Source organism: Delphinapterus leucas, chromosome 3 (genome assembly GCF_059928025.1).
Source record: "Delphinapterus leucas isolate spDelLeu-1000000601 "Yukka" chromosome 3, BTC_Dleu_Yukka2, whole genome shotgun sequence".
NCBI classification, from domain to species: domain Eukaryota; kingdom Metazoa; phylum Chordata; class Mammalia; order Artiodactyla; family Monodontidae; genus Delphinapterus; species Delphinapterus leucas.
Window position 1 is genome coordinate 110,147,713 of NC_143131.1, and position 17,008 is coordinate 110,164,720.

The following is a 17,008-nucleotide window of genomic DNA, read 5'->3' on the forward strand; positions in this document are numbered from 1 at the left end:
TGACTTAAAAATGACCACAGATGAAGATTTGATGAAAGTTCATAATAATGCAGTTGACAAGGAAATTTAGTTATTTCTGAGATATACATTTTAAAGTAATGACTAGAATTATGACTTAGAACATTATACCAGAACATGTAAGATTTTTAGAAATTTCCTGTAATGTCTGAAACGTTTATATTAACATATTTCCATACAAATAACCCAAAGAAAGTTTAGTATTAGTTGTTTTTTTATACTGCAGGTTCTTATTAGTCATCAGTTTTATACACATCAATGTATACATGTCAATCCCAGTCGCCCAATTCACACCACCATCTCCACCCCACCGTGGTTTCCCCCCTTGGTGTCCATACGTTTGTTCTCTACATCTGTGTCTCAACTTCTGCCCTGCAAACCGGTTCATCTGTACCATTTTTCTAGGTTCCACATACATGCGTTAATATACGATATTTGATTTTCTCTCTCTGACTTACTTCACTCTGTATGACAGTCTCTGGATCCATCCACGTCTCAACAAATGACTCAGTTTTGTTCCTTTTTATGACTGAGTAGTATTCCATTGTATATATGTACCACAACTTCTTTATCCATTCGTGTGTCGATGGGCATTTAGGTTGCTTCCATGATCTGGCTATTGTAAATACTGCTGCAATGAATGTTGGGGTGCATGTGTCTTTTTGAATTACGGTTTTCTCTGGGTATATGCCCAGTAGTGGGATTGCTAGATCATATGGTAATTCTATTTTTAGTTTTTTAAGGAACCTCCATAGTGGCTGTAACAATTTACATATCCACCAACAGTGCATGAGGGTTGCCTCTCCTCCACAGCCTCTCCAGCATTTGTTGTTTGTCGATTTTCTGATGATGCCCATTCTAACTGGTGTGAGGTGATACCTCATTGTACTTTTGACTTGCATTTCTCTAATAATTAGTGAGGTTGAGCAGCTTTTCATGTGCTTCTTGGCCATCTGTATGTCTTCTTTGGAGAAATGTCTATTTAGGTCTTCTGCCCAATTTTGGATTGGGTTGTTTTTTTCTTTCATATTGACCTGGATGGGCTGTTTATATATGTTGGAGATTAATCCTTTGTCCGTTGATGCCTTTGCAAATATTTTCTCCCATTCTGAGGGTTGTCTTTTCGTCTTGTTTATGGTTTCCTTTGCTGTGCAAAAGCTTTGAAGTTTCATTAGGTCCCATTTGTTTATTTTTGTTTTTATTTCCATTACTCTAGGAGGTGGATCAAAAAAGATCTTGCTGTGATTTATGTAAGAGTGTTCTTCCAGTGTTTTCCTCTAAGAGTTTTATAGTGTCCGGTCTTACATTTAAGTCTCTAATCCATTTTGAGTTTATTTTTGTGTATGGTTTTAGCGAGTGTTCTAATTTCATTCTTTTACATGTAGCTGTGTCCAGTTTTCCCAGCGCCACTTATTGAAGAGACTGTCTTTTCTCCACTGTATATCTTTGCATCCTTTGTCCTAGATTAGTTGACCATAGGTGCGTGGGTTTACCTCTGGGCTTTCTATCTTGTTCCATTGATCTATGTTTCTGTTTTTGTGCCAGTATCATATTGTCTTGATTACTGTAGCTCTGTAATATAGTCTGAAGTCAGGGAGTCTGATTCCTCCAGCTCCGTTTTCTTCCCCCAAGACTGCATTGGCTATTCGGGGTCTTTTGTGTATCCATACAAATTTTAAGATTTTTTGTTCTAGTTCTGTAAAAAAATGCCATTGGTAATTTGATAGGGATTGCATTGAATCTGTAGATTGCTTTGGGTAGTATAGTCATTTCCACAATATTGATTCTTCTAATCCAAGAACATGGTATATCTCTTCATTTGTTGGTATCATCTTTAATGTTTTTCATCAGTGTCTTATAGTTTTCTGCATACAGGTCTTTTGTTTACCTAGGTAGGTTTATTCCTAGGTATTTTATTCTTTTGTTGCAGTGGTAAATGGGAGTGTTTCCATAATTTCTCTTTCTGATTTTTCATCATTAGTGTATAGGAATGCAGGAGATTTCTGTGCATTAATTTTGTATCCTACAACTTTACCAAATTCATTGATTAGCTCTAGTAGTTTTCTGGTGGCATTTTTAGGATTTTCTATGTATAGTATCATTTCATGTGCAAACAGTGACAGTTTTACTTCTTCTTTTCCAGTTTGTATTCCTTTTATTTCTTTTTCTTCTCTGATTGCCGTGGCTAGGACTTCCAAAACAATGTTGAATAATGTGAGAGTGGACATCCTTGTCTTGTTCCTGATCTGAGAGGAAAGATTTCAGTTTTTCACCATTGAGGACAATGTTTGCTGTGGGTTTGTCGTATATGGCCTTTATTATGTTGAGGTAGGTTCCCTCGGGATAGGTCTGATTTGCCATTTTCAATAGCTTTTTATTATGTATCGATTTTAAAAAATCTTTGTGTTTGTATTAATTTTTGAATAACAGTAAAGACTTGTTTACATATAAGAAAACATTTTACAGTATGGTTTTATTCACAGAACTGCACGTAGTGGGATAGACTTTGAGTATGTGTTGCTTGGTAAACATTGCATGGTGGTGCCACCCACCAAGAAAGGTAACGCAGACACAGATATGTGAATTTAGTGTTAAAAATAATGTGTTTAAATGAACAAGGAGACCACATGAGATGTTCATTAGCAGGTGGGTGTAAATATCTACCTAGAAGCGGGAGAAAAGTTCAGAGTATTAAGATAGCTTTCAATCCATGAACTAATAAATTGAGAATCTACTATGTGTCACAAAATTGTTATTTCTAACTCTACATAGCTAACAAAGGGTTTAAGGAGAGTGGATGAAGACATGGAAAAGGGAGAAAGAAAAAGGGAGAGAGAGAAACTGGAAAAAAGAAAGTAGCAGGAAAGGAAAAGGAGGATTTATTGTTAAAGAGAGGAAGCATGGTATTCAGTCTCATACAGGGGGGAGAAGTGTGGGCATTAGAGAAGGGGACAGTAGTTTTCTCATGTTATTACTTTGCTCTGTGTTGCAAACTCTTTCAGGTTTGAGCCAATATAAGAATCTCTCCCCTACATATGTATATGTTTGGCATTAAGTACTTGAGTTTTTAATTAAGGCGAAAAGATAAATGTTAGAAAGAAAAAGCCTGAGTAGACTGAAAATGTTACCTAACTATACCCATAAAATATTAATGTCCAAGTTAATTTATAAAGTAAACCTAAATGAAACTATGTGGGATGATAGGTTTATAATCCTGGGATAAGTAAAAGAGATTCCCCCGTCCATGATGAAAATTTGTCCAAAGTAAGATAAACCACCTAATCTGTGATGGAAATCGATGTTTGACTACATAAGTCTTTAAAGCTTTCATATGGGAAGTTCCCTGGCAGTCTCGTGTTTAGGACTTGGCGCTTTCACTGCCATAGCCCCAGGTTCCATCCCTGGTCGGGGAACTGAGATCCCGCAAGCCACGCAGCACAGCCAAAAAAAAAGCTTTCATATGAAAGCTGTAAACAAAGTTAAAAAACAAAACCGATGGAACAAAACACATAGAAAACCTGTACACTTAGAACTACAGACTATTGGATGTGCCATGTTAATGGGTTAGATACTCTATTGTTAAAATGTAAATCTCCAAATAATTGTCAAAATAAATGCAATCCTAATCAGATTCGGAGGAGGCTTTTTTTTGTAGAAACTGACAAACTGATTCTCAAATGCATATGGAAATGCAAAGCATCTAGACAATCCAAAGTAACCTTGGAAAAGAATAATTTGGAAGACTTATCACTACCTGACTTCAAGTCTTAGTATAAAAGTATAGCAGTCAAGGGACTTCCCTGGTGGTCCAGTGGTTAAGAATCTGCCTTCCAGTGTAGGAGATGCGGGTTTGATCCCTTGTCTGGGAACTAAGATCCCACATGCTGTGCGGGGCAGCTAAGCCCGCACGCCGCAACTACTGAACCTGCATGCTCTGGAGCCCGTGCGCCACAACTAGAGAGAAGCCTGCATGCCACAACGAAGAGCCCGTGCACCCCAATGAAAGATCCCGCATGCTGCAACGAAGATCCCCGCATGCCACAACTAAGACCCAACACAGCCAAAAAAAAAAGTAAAATAGTAATAATAAAAAAAGTATATCAGTCAAGACAGTCTGGTTCTAGTATAGGCATAAACCAGTGTAATAATCAGCCCAGAAATGGACACAAACCTACAGTTATATGATTTTCAGTGAAAAGTGCCAAATCAAGTCAATAGGCAAAGAGATAGCCTTCAGCAGACGAGCTGGAACAATGGGCTATATCCATGTAAAAAAGGAATCTTTGACCTTTACTTTATACCACCAGAAATAACTAAAAATTGATATAGACTGAAAAGTAAAAACTAAAAGTTTTAGAAGAAAAAATAATACAAGGAAAGCTATTTTGGGGGGATATGCAGAAATTTCTTAGAACACAAAACACAAATCATAGAAGATGAAATAGATAAACTAGATTTTGTTAAATTAAAAAACTTAAACTCTTTTTGAAAGATGCTGTTTTTTAAAATATTTATTTATTTGGCTGTGTCGGGTCTAGTTGCTGCATGAAGGATCTTCGTTGAGGCATGTGGGATCTTTTGTTCCAGTGCACGGGCATCTTTCTAGTTGTGGCACGCAGGTTTTCTCTCTAGTTGTGACGCGCAGGCTCCAGGGAGTGTGGGCTCTGTAGTTTGTGGGCTCTGTAGTTGTAGTGCGTGGGCTTAGTTGCCCCACGGCATGTGGGGTCTTAGTTCCCTGACCAGGGATCGAACCCACGTCCCCTTCATTGAAAGGTGGATTCTCTACCACTGGACCACCAGGGAAGTCCCGAAAGGTGCTATTTTTTTTAAAAATGGAAAGACAAAGACCAGGAAAAAATCTTCACAATACACTTATCAGACAAAGGGCTTGATCTAGAATATGTAAAGAGCACAACTGAATAAGGCAACTAAATTTAAAAATGGGCAAAAGATCTGAATATACCTAACCAAAGAAGATAATATGAATGGCTAGCAAGCACATGAAAAGACTAAATACCATTAGTTATCAGGAAAGTACAAATTAAAACCACAGCAAGGTAGTACTTTATACCCACTAGAATGACTAAAAATAACAAGATTGATGATACAAAGTGTTGGTAGGATGTTGAACAACTGGAACTCTCATACTTTGCTGCTACAAATGCAAAATGGTACAACTGATTTGGAAAACTGGTACACAGTTTCTTATAAAGTTAAAATTATACTTAAAATATGACTCAGCAATTCTCTTTCTAAATATTTACTCAGGAGAAATGAAAATTTCTGTTTACATGGATATTTGTATACACTAATTCATAGCAGCATTATTTTTAACAGCCAAAAACTGGAAATACTAAATATGAAGTTAAATTGTGCTGTGTCTACACAATGGAAATCTATGTGAATTAGCTAATAGAAGCATCATGGTAAATCTCAAAAACGTGCTGAATTAATAAAAAAGCCAGATATTAAAGAAAGTACCATGTGATTACATTAATACGAAACTGTGGGAAAGACTAACCTATAAGCAGTCATTCTAAGAAAAAAAACTAACCCTCTTATTTTTAGTAGTTACATGCACCCCTGTCTGTGCCTTTTATAATTGAGTTCAGGGAACAGTGGCTTGACTGAACTTTGATTAGCCACAGAAAAGTAGGTCTGTGATAAGTATGTAGTTTGAAAGCTCTTTTCAGAATGGGTTGGTTTTTGTGTTTTTGTTTTTTCTTTCCCAATAGGGTCTTGTACCACAAGTCAATATCAAAGAATGATTTTAACTAGATTGGGACAGATTTAATGCTGGTGCAGCTATAAATAAGCTTTACTGAGAATTCAGACTTGGTCATTGATTAGTAATTTTTGCATTTCTGGTGGAAATCTCTTTGGCATCTGGTAGAACTTCAGACCTCATCACCCCTTTCGCCACTCAAACCTCCCAAATTTTACCAGTTCCTTCAAAGTCTCTAGCAAAGTGTGTTCATTTTTACTTGACATTGTATTTTGCATTTCCATCACTCTATTACAAACAACTTGAAATTGTTAGTATTTGCTTCTTTTACTTATGTATTATTTAAATTGTTATTATTTAAAGATATATAAAAAATTGCATAGACCATAAATGTACTATTTAATACAAAATTATAAAGCAAGTACCTGTGTAACTACCACTTAAGTCAAGAGGTAGAATATTGTCAGTGTTCCAGGAGCTCTTATGCATCTCTTCCTAATTCTTAATTCCTACCCTCAGCCCTAACCACTTTCCTGACTTCTGTTATAATTTTCTTGCTTTACTTTCATACTTCTATATGCATCTCTAAACAAAATAGTTTAGTTGAACTTGTTTTTGAAATTCGTATAAAGGAAATCATTCCATGTATATTGTTTTGTGCCTTCTTTCCCTCAATAACATGGCACTGAGAATTGTCCAGTGTGTTGGATGATACTACCATTCATTTTCATTTTGTATAGTGTTCTTTTGTACGAATGGAGCACCATTCATTTTTTTTCAGTTTAAAATGCTATCTGTTTATTCTTTTTTTTATATATATATTTATTTATTTGGTTGTGCCGGGTCTTAGTTGGGGCATGTGTGTTCCTTAGTTGTGGCCTGCGAACTCTTAGTTGCAACATGCATGTGGGATCTAGTTCCCTGACCAGGGAACCCCTGCATTGGGAGTGCAGAGTCTTAACCACTGCACCACCAGGGAAGTCCCTATTCGTTTATTCTTTTTTTAAAAAATTTTTTTAATGGAAGTATGGTTGATTTATAATGTGTTAATTTCTGCTGTATAGCAAAGTGACTCAGTTACAGATATATACATTCTTTTTCATATTCTTTTCCATTATGGCTTATCATAGGATATTGAATATAGTTCTCTGTGCTGTACATTAGGACCTTGTTGTTTATCCATTCTATATGTAATAGTTTGCATCTACTAACCCCAAACTCCCAGTTCATCCCTCTCCCACCCCCCACCCCCTTGGCAACCACAGTCTATTCTCTGTGTCCATGATTCTGTTTCTGTTTCATAGGTAAGTTCATTTGTGTCATATGTTAGATTCCACATATAAATGATATCATATGGTATTTGTCTTGCTCTTTTTTTTAAAAAAAATTTAGTTATTTATTTATGGCTGTGTTGGGTCTTCGTTTCTGTGCGAGGGCTTTCTCTAGTTGCGGCGAGCGGGGGCCACTCTTCATCGTGGTATGCGGACCTCTCACTGTCGTGGCCTTCTCTTGTTGCGGAGCACAGGCTCCAGATGCGCAGGCTCAGTAGCTGTGGAGCATGGGCTTAGTTGCTCTGCGGCATGTGGGATCTTCTCAGACCAGGGCTCGAACCCTGTCCCCTGCATTGGCAGGCAGATTCTCAACCACTGTGCCACCAGGGAAGCCCGTCTTGCTCTTTCTGACTTCACTTAGCATAATAATCTTTAGTTGCATCCATGTTGTTGCAGATGGCATTATTTTGTTCTTTTTTATGGCTGAGTAGTATTCCATTGTATATATATACCACATCTACTTTATCCATTCATTTGTTGATGGACATTTAGGCTGTTTCCAAGTGTTGGCTATTGTAAATAGTGCTGCTGTGAACATAGGGGTGCATGTATCTTTTTGAATTATAGTTTTGTCTGGGTATATGCCCAGGAGTGGGATTGCTGGATCATATGGTAATTGTATTTTTAGTTTTCTGAGGACCCTCCATACTGTTTTCCATAGCGGCTGTACCAGTTTACATTCCCACCCACAGTATAGGAGGGTTCCCTTTTCTCCACACCCTCTCCAGCATTTGTTCTTTGTAAACTTTTTAGTTCTTTGTAGACCATTCTGACCGGTGTGAGGTGGTACCTCATTGTAGTTTTGATTTGCATTTCTCTAATAATGAGCGATGTTGAGCATCTTTTCATGTGCTTATTGACCACCTGTATTTCTTCTTTGGAGAAATGTCTCTTTAGGTCTTCTGCCCATTTTTCAATTGGGTTGCTTGATTTTTTTTTCGTTGTTGAGTTGTATGAGCTGTTTGTATATTTTGGCAATTAAGCCCTTGTGGGTTGCAGTGTTTGCAAATATTTTCTCCCATTCCGTAGATTGTCTCAAAAAAATTTTTATTCTTTTTTTTTTTTTGAATAGACTTTTAGGCTGTTTCCTAAAAATTTACAGCTATTACAAATTAATTATTTTTACTACTTCATTCTGCTATTAGCTATTTTAATTTTGATAACAAATAAAAGAGCATCTTGTATCAATATAGCTCTTTATGATATATGCAGTGCCCTTATGTACATCGTAATTTAGCCCTCATTTCAGACCTGTGACATTGGCAGTGAAGCATTCCATTTTTTATAGCTAATGATAGAGCTTGTTACTTGCCCAAGTTAACATTGCTAAAAATTAGTGTAGTACTAACAACTGCCACACATCTCTTATATCAAAGTCTAAATTCTAAACATCTGATTCTGTTTCACACAAACTGAGCATGCTCAATACCTCAACTGAGTTAAAGCATTCCACGTTAAAAAAAAAAAAGGGAAGAAATTGTTTGTCTTAAAAGGTATGCCTCATTGCCTTGTTTTTCAAATCATGGCTTTATTGTTGTTTCTTTGGAAGTTGACCTAAACAGTTTTATTAATTTGTGGGTACGATGTTGGGACATAAATTTTTCATATTGTCAGCAGCGAAACTGTTCCCACAAGTATAAAGCTTATATCTGTAGCATTTGTAGGTGTGGAAAGTGAGGAGGTGGGGAGGGGACGGAGGAGGTTATATTTTTGACCAGAGAATACTACTACACTTTTTTACTCATGCCAATCTCTTTAAAAGTCAAGAGACTGAACTTTTAATGCAGGGAATCTCTGCCAGTCACTAAGTGGCCTGACAGTTCACTTAAGCTTTTCTAAAATCTTATGTCTAATGAAACTATGAGTTCGTGAAATACTCTCTGGTGCTGTAGCCCAGTTTGACCCTTCATTTATGTGTGGAATGTGCTGAGCTGCGTTTAGAGCCAAGTTAGTTGTTGATGTTGTTGCAAAGTGACTCTTCTTTTGTTATCTTAAGATTTTTTTTTTTTAAAGTAAGGTTTTCAAAATGGACATGATTTAAGCAACTTTGAGCTCAAGAAGTGAAAGTACCTGTTAATATATTTATTATTAGTGGTAATGTTGAAATTTTTTGTGACAGATTCAGTACTTCTCTACAAGGTGTTTATGTATAAATGTGTTTTAAGTATATATACATTTGAAAAAAATTCTAAAAAGGAATTTTGTTTAGAAAAGCAAGAAAATGGAAAAAGTGTATTGGTATGATATTCCAAGGCATGTTTGAAACATTTTTAGATTTATATGTTTACTTAACAAATAAAAACCTGTGGAGTTGCAAACATCCCCTTGGTTTGAAAATGTATTTCATCATATCTGTTATCTAGGTCATTATTCTTAAGTATCCTTTCTGTCTAATCTCCAAAAATAGAAGCACAAATTATTGTACTTTAAACAGTCACTCTTCAACTAAATATTAAGAAAGAGGAAATATTGTGAATGTCATTTTCAAAGTAGTACATGGGAATGGGAAAATGTATATTTTGAAATTTGCAAAATAAGGAACAGCTTTACTCTAAATAGGAAGGAAATCTGAATTTGCAAAAATGTTGATTGTAAATACGGAAGTCATGTATTACTTTTAAGTGTTAAACAAAAGGAATGTATACTCAGTTAAAAATAGAAGAAAATAAAACACCTTACAATGTAAAATTAGTATTTGAAGGTGGTTTCTGGCAAAGGTAAATTACAAATAAAAAGGAAATTGTGTAGTTCTATATGTAGATGAGAAAATATGATGGAATAAATCAAATAATAGATTTTAAAACCTCAGATTTCAAATCCAGTAGATTTGAAACAGAGTAATTCATGTTTGTATGTGCTACATCAGCAGTGATGAGCATAAGGAATTTTCAGTTTCAAACAAAGGCATATTTGTTTTCATAAAATTGGTTAAAAGAGATTTCACAATGATATTTTAATGGCCATGGTCTTTGATTCAGGGAGGAATTAAGCTTGTTAAGTAAATAGCCCTGAAATAATATTCATGATGTTGTGAATTTAACCCTTTGCCCTTACATTCTCGCTAAGGAAGTAAATGAAACATACAATTCTTTTGAGCTTATAAACCTTCATAGTATTTACCCACTTTATTGGACAGAGCCAATTGCAAGACTGCTACTTCTTTGTTTAGGAGTTTGGGTCACATAAGGAAATGTTCACCTCTCCTTGAAAATAAGCATTCCAGGTTCTGAATTTTACTGTGGCAAGAATGTACATTTTCTTCCTTCTTATCTTTCTCTTTGAACATATGTTTAGATCTTAACATGTCATTGTCCTCTAGTATGTTGGAGGACATGTCCTCTGGACTGTGTAGAATAAGGGTCCTAAATTCATGCCTTATTACCCATATTTGTGACATTGAACATATATGCATTAATCTTCATTGAAGATCTTCTATACAAATATAAAAATAACTGTCATTTATGTCTTACAAGGTTTAGAGTCATGGCTTTGGGGAAAGCTTTTACAGTCATAAAATAGAATGCTCTATGAAGGCAAGGATTACTCTCTCGTTTCAACTGCTATATTCCTAATACCTGACACTGAGAAAGTACTCAAATATTTTTTTATTGAATGAATATCAATTTATTAAAATCTTGATTTTTTTCAATGTTTACTTTTTGGGGAAATAGTCTTAATTTTATCACAGATTTAAGAAATAAAAGCTTCTAAGGGTAAGATAAGTAAAGTAACTTCTTTTCTTTTCTTCTTTTTTTCTAGACTACCTGTTAAGGTCCTGAGTCAAGACAACAATTTTTATACCTTTCCTGGTGGTTCAGAAACGAGTCCCTGTAGAATCAAAAGCAAAGAAAGGAAACAATCTGACCTTTTGTTTGTTAGATTGACTATATAAGATACTTGACTTCCAGGAACAAAAACACAGAGAAGTAATAAAGTTATTATTTTGGCATCTTTGGACATCTATCATATTGAGAAGCCTGCTTTGTGAAGCTTCCTGAATTGAGATTTGGAAACTTCATTGGTGCTCATTTATAACTTGGACTGTAAGCATGAGTGAATTCTGGTTGTGTTTCAACTGCTGTATTGCAGAACAGCCTCAACCTGTAAGTATGAAGTAATACATGTACAGATTGGGTGGGGTGCTTATTAAACATAATGCTGGTTCTCAAGTTGAGAATTAGGACCCCAGCAATGATTGCAGGGCAGTTCTAAGGCCTGTCAGTGGAATTCTGAACATCTGGTTAAAGAAAGGAGAAAAAAAAAAGTAAATGTGTTTTGAGTAAATGCCATGTGTGAGGAACTGTGCTAGATCATTGTATATGATTGAGAAGGTTACGCTCTTCTACCAAGTAGACCAGCTTCTGGAGGAGCCATGAGAGGAAAGGGAGACAATCTGAGATAGAACAGCCAAGTCGGCTTTGTAAATCAGTGGTGGAAGATGTCATAGCTAGGTTGCCTCACACCCTTCTTGATTTACCATCTCATTTTCCTCACAGCAGCTCTCTGAGGAAGATACCATTATCCTTATTTTTCAGTTGAAATAGGTTCAGTTTTTTGCGCAAAGTCATATGGATAGTAAGTAGTCTTGGCTGACTTCTTCTTGGTACCTGCCCCACTTTTATCCCTTCTAACCTGTGCACATTTTATTACCTCTACGGAAATTCTGCCATCCACATCCAATTTTCTCTTCATCCTTTAAGATGCCTAGATCTAATGTCAACGCTATGAAATCTTTGCCAGCTTTCCCCTGACTTAGATAATACCTCGTGTATTTCCACCAGCTCTTTTAGTTCATTTTTCTATGGTAGGATGGAACTTCTTGCATAGTAACTTAACTGTTCTGTAGTGTTTCCCACCATGTCAGCTGTTTACAGGACTGTAGTGAATTCTTTACCTACTTACTGTTGTGCATTGGCATGCTGGTGGACATTTTTCCCCCCAGCTTTATTGAGTTATAATTGGTATACCAAAAAATTGCACATAATTAATGTATACAAACTGGTGAGTTTGGACATACATATACACTCGTTGTCATCACCACAATTAAGGTAATAATCTTCTAAGGTATCCTCAAAAACAATGCATATTGATTTACAACCTCCCCCCTTTCTAGTCATATTACATACTTTCCCCATATAGTGTTTCCCCACATGGTACTGATGTTTTGTAATGCTCTTTGTCTCTGAAATGTGTTATTTTAATTAGACACCTATGCCCAGTTGTCATGTATTAATACTCTGGTATTTCCACAGTGAGCCAGGTACTGATGAAATAACAGAGAGCAAAACAGTTTCTGCTTCGTGGCTCTCATTCTAGTGGAGGAGATATTTAGTGAATAAATAGGTGTCTGTGATACCAGGTGATGGTAACTGCTCTAAGGAAAAAGAAAGTAGAAAAAAGAGGAGGAGAAATGGGGATATTAAGAGTGTACAGGAAACGCCTCTCTGATGAAGTGATATTTAAGCTAAGGTTAAAGGCAGTAAGGCACATGCTTATGTAGAAGGACTTGCGAGTACAAGAGTTCTGGAAGTGCAAGGGTTGTATGTGTACCAGGAATGTCAAAGAGGGCAGAGTGGCTGTGAGCCAGGGCTGCAGTGGTGGGAAGTGAGGTCAGAGATAGTTAAGGGCCGGGTCATGTATGGCCTTCCAGGCTGGGGAGAGACTGATTTTTACACTTTGTGAAATAGGAAATCATTGAATGGTTTTGTTCTTTCAAGTGAAGAACATATCCGTTTCTCAGTAGTTTGAATGTTTAATATTACTGTATGCCCAGATGGAGAGTTAGCACTGCCTGACCAGACTGCATCCTGTAGGCCAGTGAGTTACCTTCTCCTTCCTGTACTCCCAGCCAGTGAGTCCTCCTCAGCAGTCTGCAATCATGTGTGTAGTGTGTTCTGCAATAAGATTCATTTCCTACAGTGACTTTTCTTCATTTTTGTTGTTGTTCTGATGTGCAGTTCTAATCCATAATAGTAGGGGTGTGTGTCTTTAAGTGATGATGTGGTAACTGCCATATAAAAAAAACAAAGGAAGGGCACTGCGCTCCATATTTTAGAGAGTCTAAGGTTTCTTCGAGGGAAATGGGGGAAGAATTGGAAGGGGATGGAATGGGTCAGTAGACAGGGGTTGCTAGAAGACCTTAGACCTTAGACATGAAAAGCATGAAAGCTGTTACTGCAGCCTGAGAGTATGAACCAACAGTTCTATGAAAGGTGGCTAGAGGAAACTCTAGGTGAGGGCATTCTATAATTTCAGGGGATTTATGTCAAACAAGAGTGTTTGCTCAAGTGTGGTGCGTTTCCACCAGTACTATGCGATAAGGACCTCAGATGGCATAGATTCATGTAGAACTTCCTTTTTTAGGAATCACATTTCCACACACCCTAAATGAGGTGTGAGTATGATAGATACGTTGTCATTTTTCCTTTTTCTGGAAACGTAAATGTGCATGCTCTTGATTTGTTTAATTACACAGAAAATCACATTATGTAACCACAATCATCTCAAAACATTTAGTAGATGAATTTATGTAATAGAAATGGGAAATTACACTTACCAGTGGAAAAATGAAAAATATCCCTACTTTGTAGAAAGGCAGTGTAGAGGACTGATTCAAATGTCTTAACTGTATTGCTAAACCTAGAAATTACCAAGATTATCTTACTCACTGGAACTGCCTGTCCTACCTCAGGAGTGGCTACTGGATTTCTTCATAGAGACAATAAGCTGCTTATACCTGAGGAGAAAGTTTCAATTTGTATACATGAGCTTGAAGACAAACTAGAAAGGCTCTTGACATAAGGATTTTGGTGTTCCTACCCTGTTTTGTGCTGATAGCACAGTCGGGAAGTGCTGGTAAGTTAGTGTCCATAGCATTCTGGATGAGTTCAAGCTGGGAGAGGGGGTGAGATGGTAGTAGAAAGTCATTTATCTTCAGAAACTAGAATGCTTTTGTAAGTTTGTAAATGTCAGAGAGGAAATGGTTTTCTTTAATGCTTTTATTAAATTGATCTTTATTCAGTTTAGATTGGAGTTTTTTAATATATACGTCAAAGTAAAACAAGCTATTTCTTAGCAAGCCATGTGGTGGCTGCCATTTATAGTTACTTAAAAAGTGACATCAGCAAAAATAATAATTCAAAAGTAGACAGTTGTATACTGAACCTCATACACTCAGCTTCAACAATATCAGTTCTTATCTGATGTTCATCTCAGTGCATCTACTTTGCTCTTTTCTGTATTATTTTGAAGCCAAATTCCAAGCATTATTTCACTTTATACATAAATATGGCAGTATTTATCTCTAAGAGATGATTCATATTTAACATAACCACAATACCATTATCATACCAAAAAAAGTACTTTAAAAGTTTGTTTTATATATAAATATATAATAATAAATAGTTATGAAACACATTATGAAGCACATATTACCCAAGTTAAGACATGGAGCATTGCCAACGCCCCAGAAGCCCCCTAGCGTTCTTTTCATTTACATCCCTGCTCCAACACCTGGAGGAGCCACTGCCCTGCTTTTTTTTTATGGTGATCACTTCCTTATTGTGTTTTATGATTTTACCATTTGTATATGCCCTGAGCAGTATAGGTTAATTTACCTGTTTTAACTTTGACTGGAATTCCAGTGGATATAATTGTGTTTTCTTCTTTAATTCATTGCTAAATTTATAAGATTAATCTGTATTGAAGCAGGTAACTGAACTTCATTTCCACTTTTCTTGAACGTTTTGTTGTATGACTACACCATGTACATCCATATAGTCCTTTTGAAATTCTGAGTTGTTCACAGTATGGGACTGCTACGAATGACGCTCTTTCGTGCCTTTGTGTATGTGTTGCCCGGTGAACACGTGCTTGAGGTTCTCTAGGGTATATACCTAGGAGTGAAATTATTGGTTCTGAAGTCTAAGGACATTAGTTAGCTTTTACCATGCAAGACAACATTGTTTTAAATTTGGTGTTATCAATTTGTGTTCCTACCAGCATGATGTTTTCCGACTCAGTTTTTATCAGTCCGAGAGGAAATGTTTACCCTTGCATTATCTTGCATTTTAATTTAATGAGAGTGAAAAGTAACCTGATTTTTTTAAACTTCTAGGTTGTGAGCTTCAGGATTGTACGCAAATCAGAGATTTCTTGAAATAAAATTCTCCAATTCAGCTCCTCCACACTTTTGTTCATCAGCGCATTCCGTTTGTATTATACCATAAGACGAGTTCTTTGAGAGTACAGAAAAACACATTTAGATAAATTGAAGTCCATGAAGTTAAAGACATTATACTATAGCAGCTTTCATTCTTGTATTTAGTTTCAAGTATGATGAAGCATTAATCTAATTCAGTGCTTTTTGTTTACTCTGTTTCTAGTAACTATTACAGAAATAAATGCATTCAGAAGCCACCAGGCATCTGTGTCATCCTATACACAAAATATTAGTAGGACTTAATTTAAGAAAAGATGAAAAGTAAAAATAGAAGGTCTAGTATTTTCCTCTCACATTCCAGCAGATCATTTTGAACACCCCCCAGGTGAGCATTTCCCACATTGGAGACCATTGAATACAGAACAAGTCAGAGCATGGAGCTCTAGAGTTGAGAAACAGGATTATCTTATCTTCACTGTGATAAAAATAATTATCACTGGAAAAAAAAGGGAAAGAAATGCAGGGAAAATTGTTTTTGATGAACAGGAAGAGAAAAAGACATTGTGGTCAAATAGTTTTTAAAAATATATATTTATATGGCAGATAAGTCCTAATTTAATTTTTTTCTATATGCTCATTAGAAAATACTATCTATATCTTCATAAAGAAAATGTTCTTTATTTATTTATGAGGTCATGTGTTAAGTAGCCAGTGTGAGCTCCTATTAACTGACAGCTTACATGAATCCTGAAACATTTCTTAAAAGAGCTATTGTTTTCAAGTCATCTCACCTACGCATCTGGGAGATTGTCATGTTTATTTAGAAAACACTTTCTTCATTTACATGTTCTGTTATTTGTGTAAATGATGTGAAAGTCTGCATCTTTTCATAAGGCATTGAATTCTTAAAATGGCTAAAATTAAGGTGCTTCTGAAATACCAATAGCATGAACCTTTGCATTGTTTTGTTTTACTGATTCTTGGGCTTTATAAACATAGAAACAGCAAGGATACAGAGGATTAAGCCTTTATTTGTCCAGAGTTGGTGGTTTGGGTCCTGATTCTGACATGGCCTTGGTATATACAAATAGGAGGGAAAGTTAAGGATCTCAATTTTATTATTTTAAAAATCAAAAGGCAAAAGAAAGAAAGGAAATCAGTACCAGGCAGGTAAAGTCTAGTTAATAAACTATTCACGGTTGTAGAAGAATAAAATGTTTATGTAAACTTGATGTAATCTGTGATTAAAGGGCAGTTAGAATTTAGATAATTTCTGGGGCCTAATACTATAATAGTATTTTAATAATTATGAAGTCAATACTATATAAGACATTTTTAGACGCACTTCAGAATCTGTTCATCTGTGATATAAACACATGATAAAAACCATTCTGTTCTTCCATCTTTCTCTGCCTTAAACATGTTTATAATGGGTAGAAAATATTACAGATCAATTTTGTTAGCTCGCATATGCAAGACAGATTCTAAGATCTCAGCTCTATCTCCTTTAAGTACTGAGTAAAGGTTGGTCTCTTATCACCTCTGTACATAGTAAAAACTCTTCTAATTTTTTAGATATTTCTAGTGCTCATGTTCCAATTACTTTTGTAGATTGACCTTTTAGTTCCTTGAAGAGCTATTTTTTATGCTTATACTCCTCTGTTTTAGCATGTGAGACATCATTTGTTCCTTTTCGTTTTGGTTTGTCATTTGTTAGCTGTTTTCATTTGTGAATTGAAAATAATTTTCATACAATCATAAAATTATAGTTTT

General features: G+C 35.8%; 1 protein-coding gene across 1 annotated transcript in view; it reads left to right on the forward strand.

Annotated features, from left to right (window-relative positions):
• The window catches only part of CDC42SE2 (CDC42 small effector 2), a 115,642-nt gene that overhangs the window by 56,140 nt on the left and 42,494 nt on the right, over window positions 1-17,008 (forward strand). The window contains exon 3 of the mRNA XM_022588727.2: window positions 10,834-11,177. Within this exon, the coding sequence (XP_022444435.1) occupies window positions 11,124-11,177 (54 nt within the window). The 5' untranslated portion in view covers window positions 10,834-11,123. The remainder of the gene's footprint in view (window positions 1-10,833; window positions 11,178-17,008) is intronic.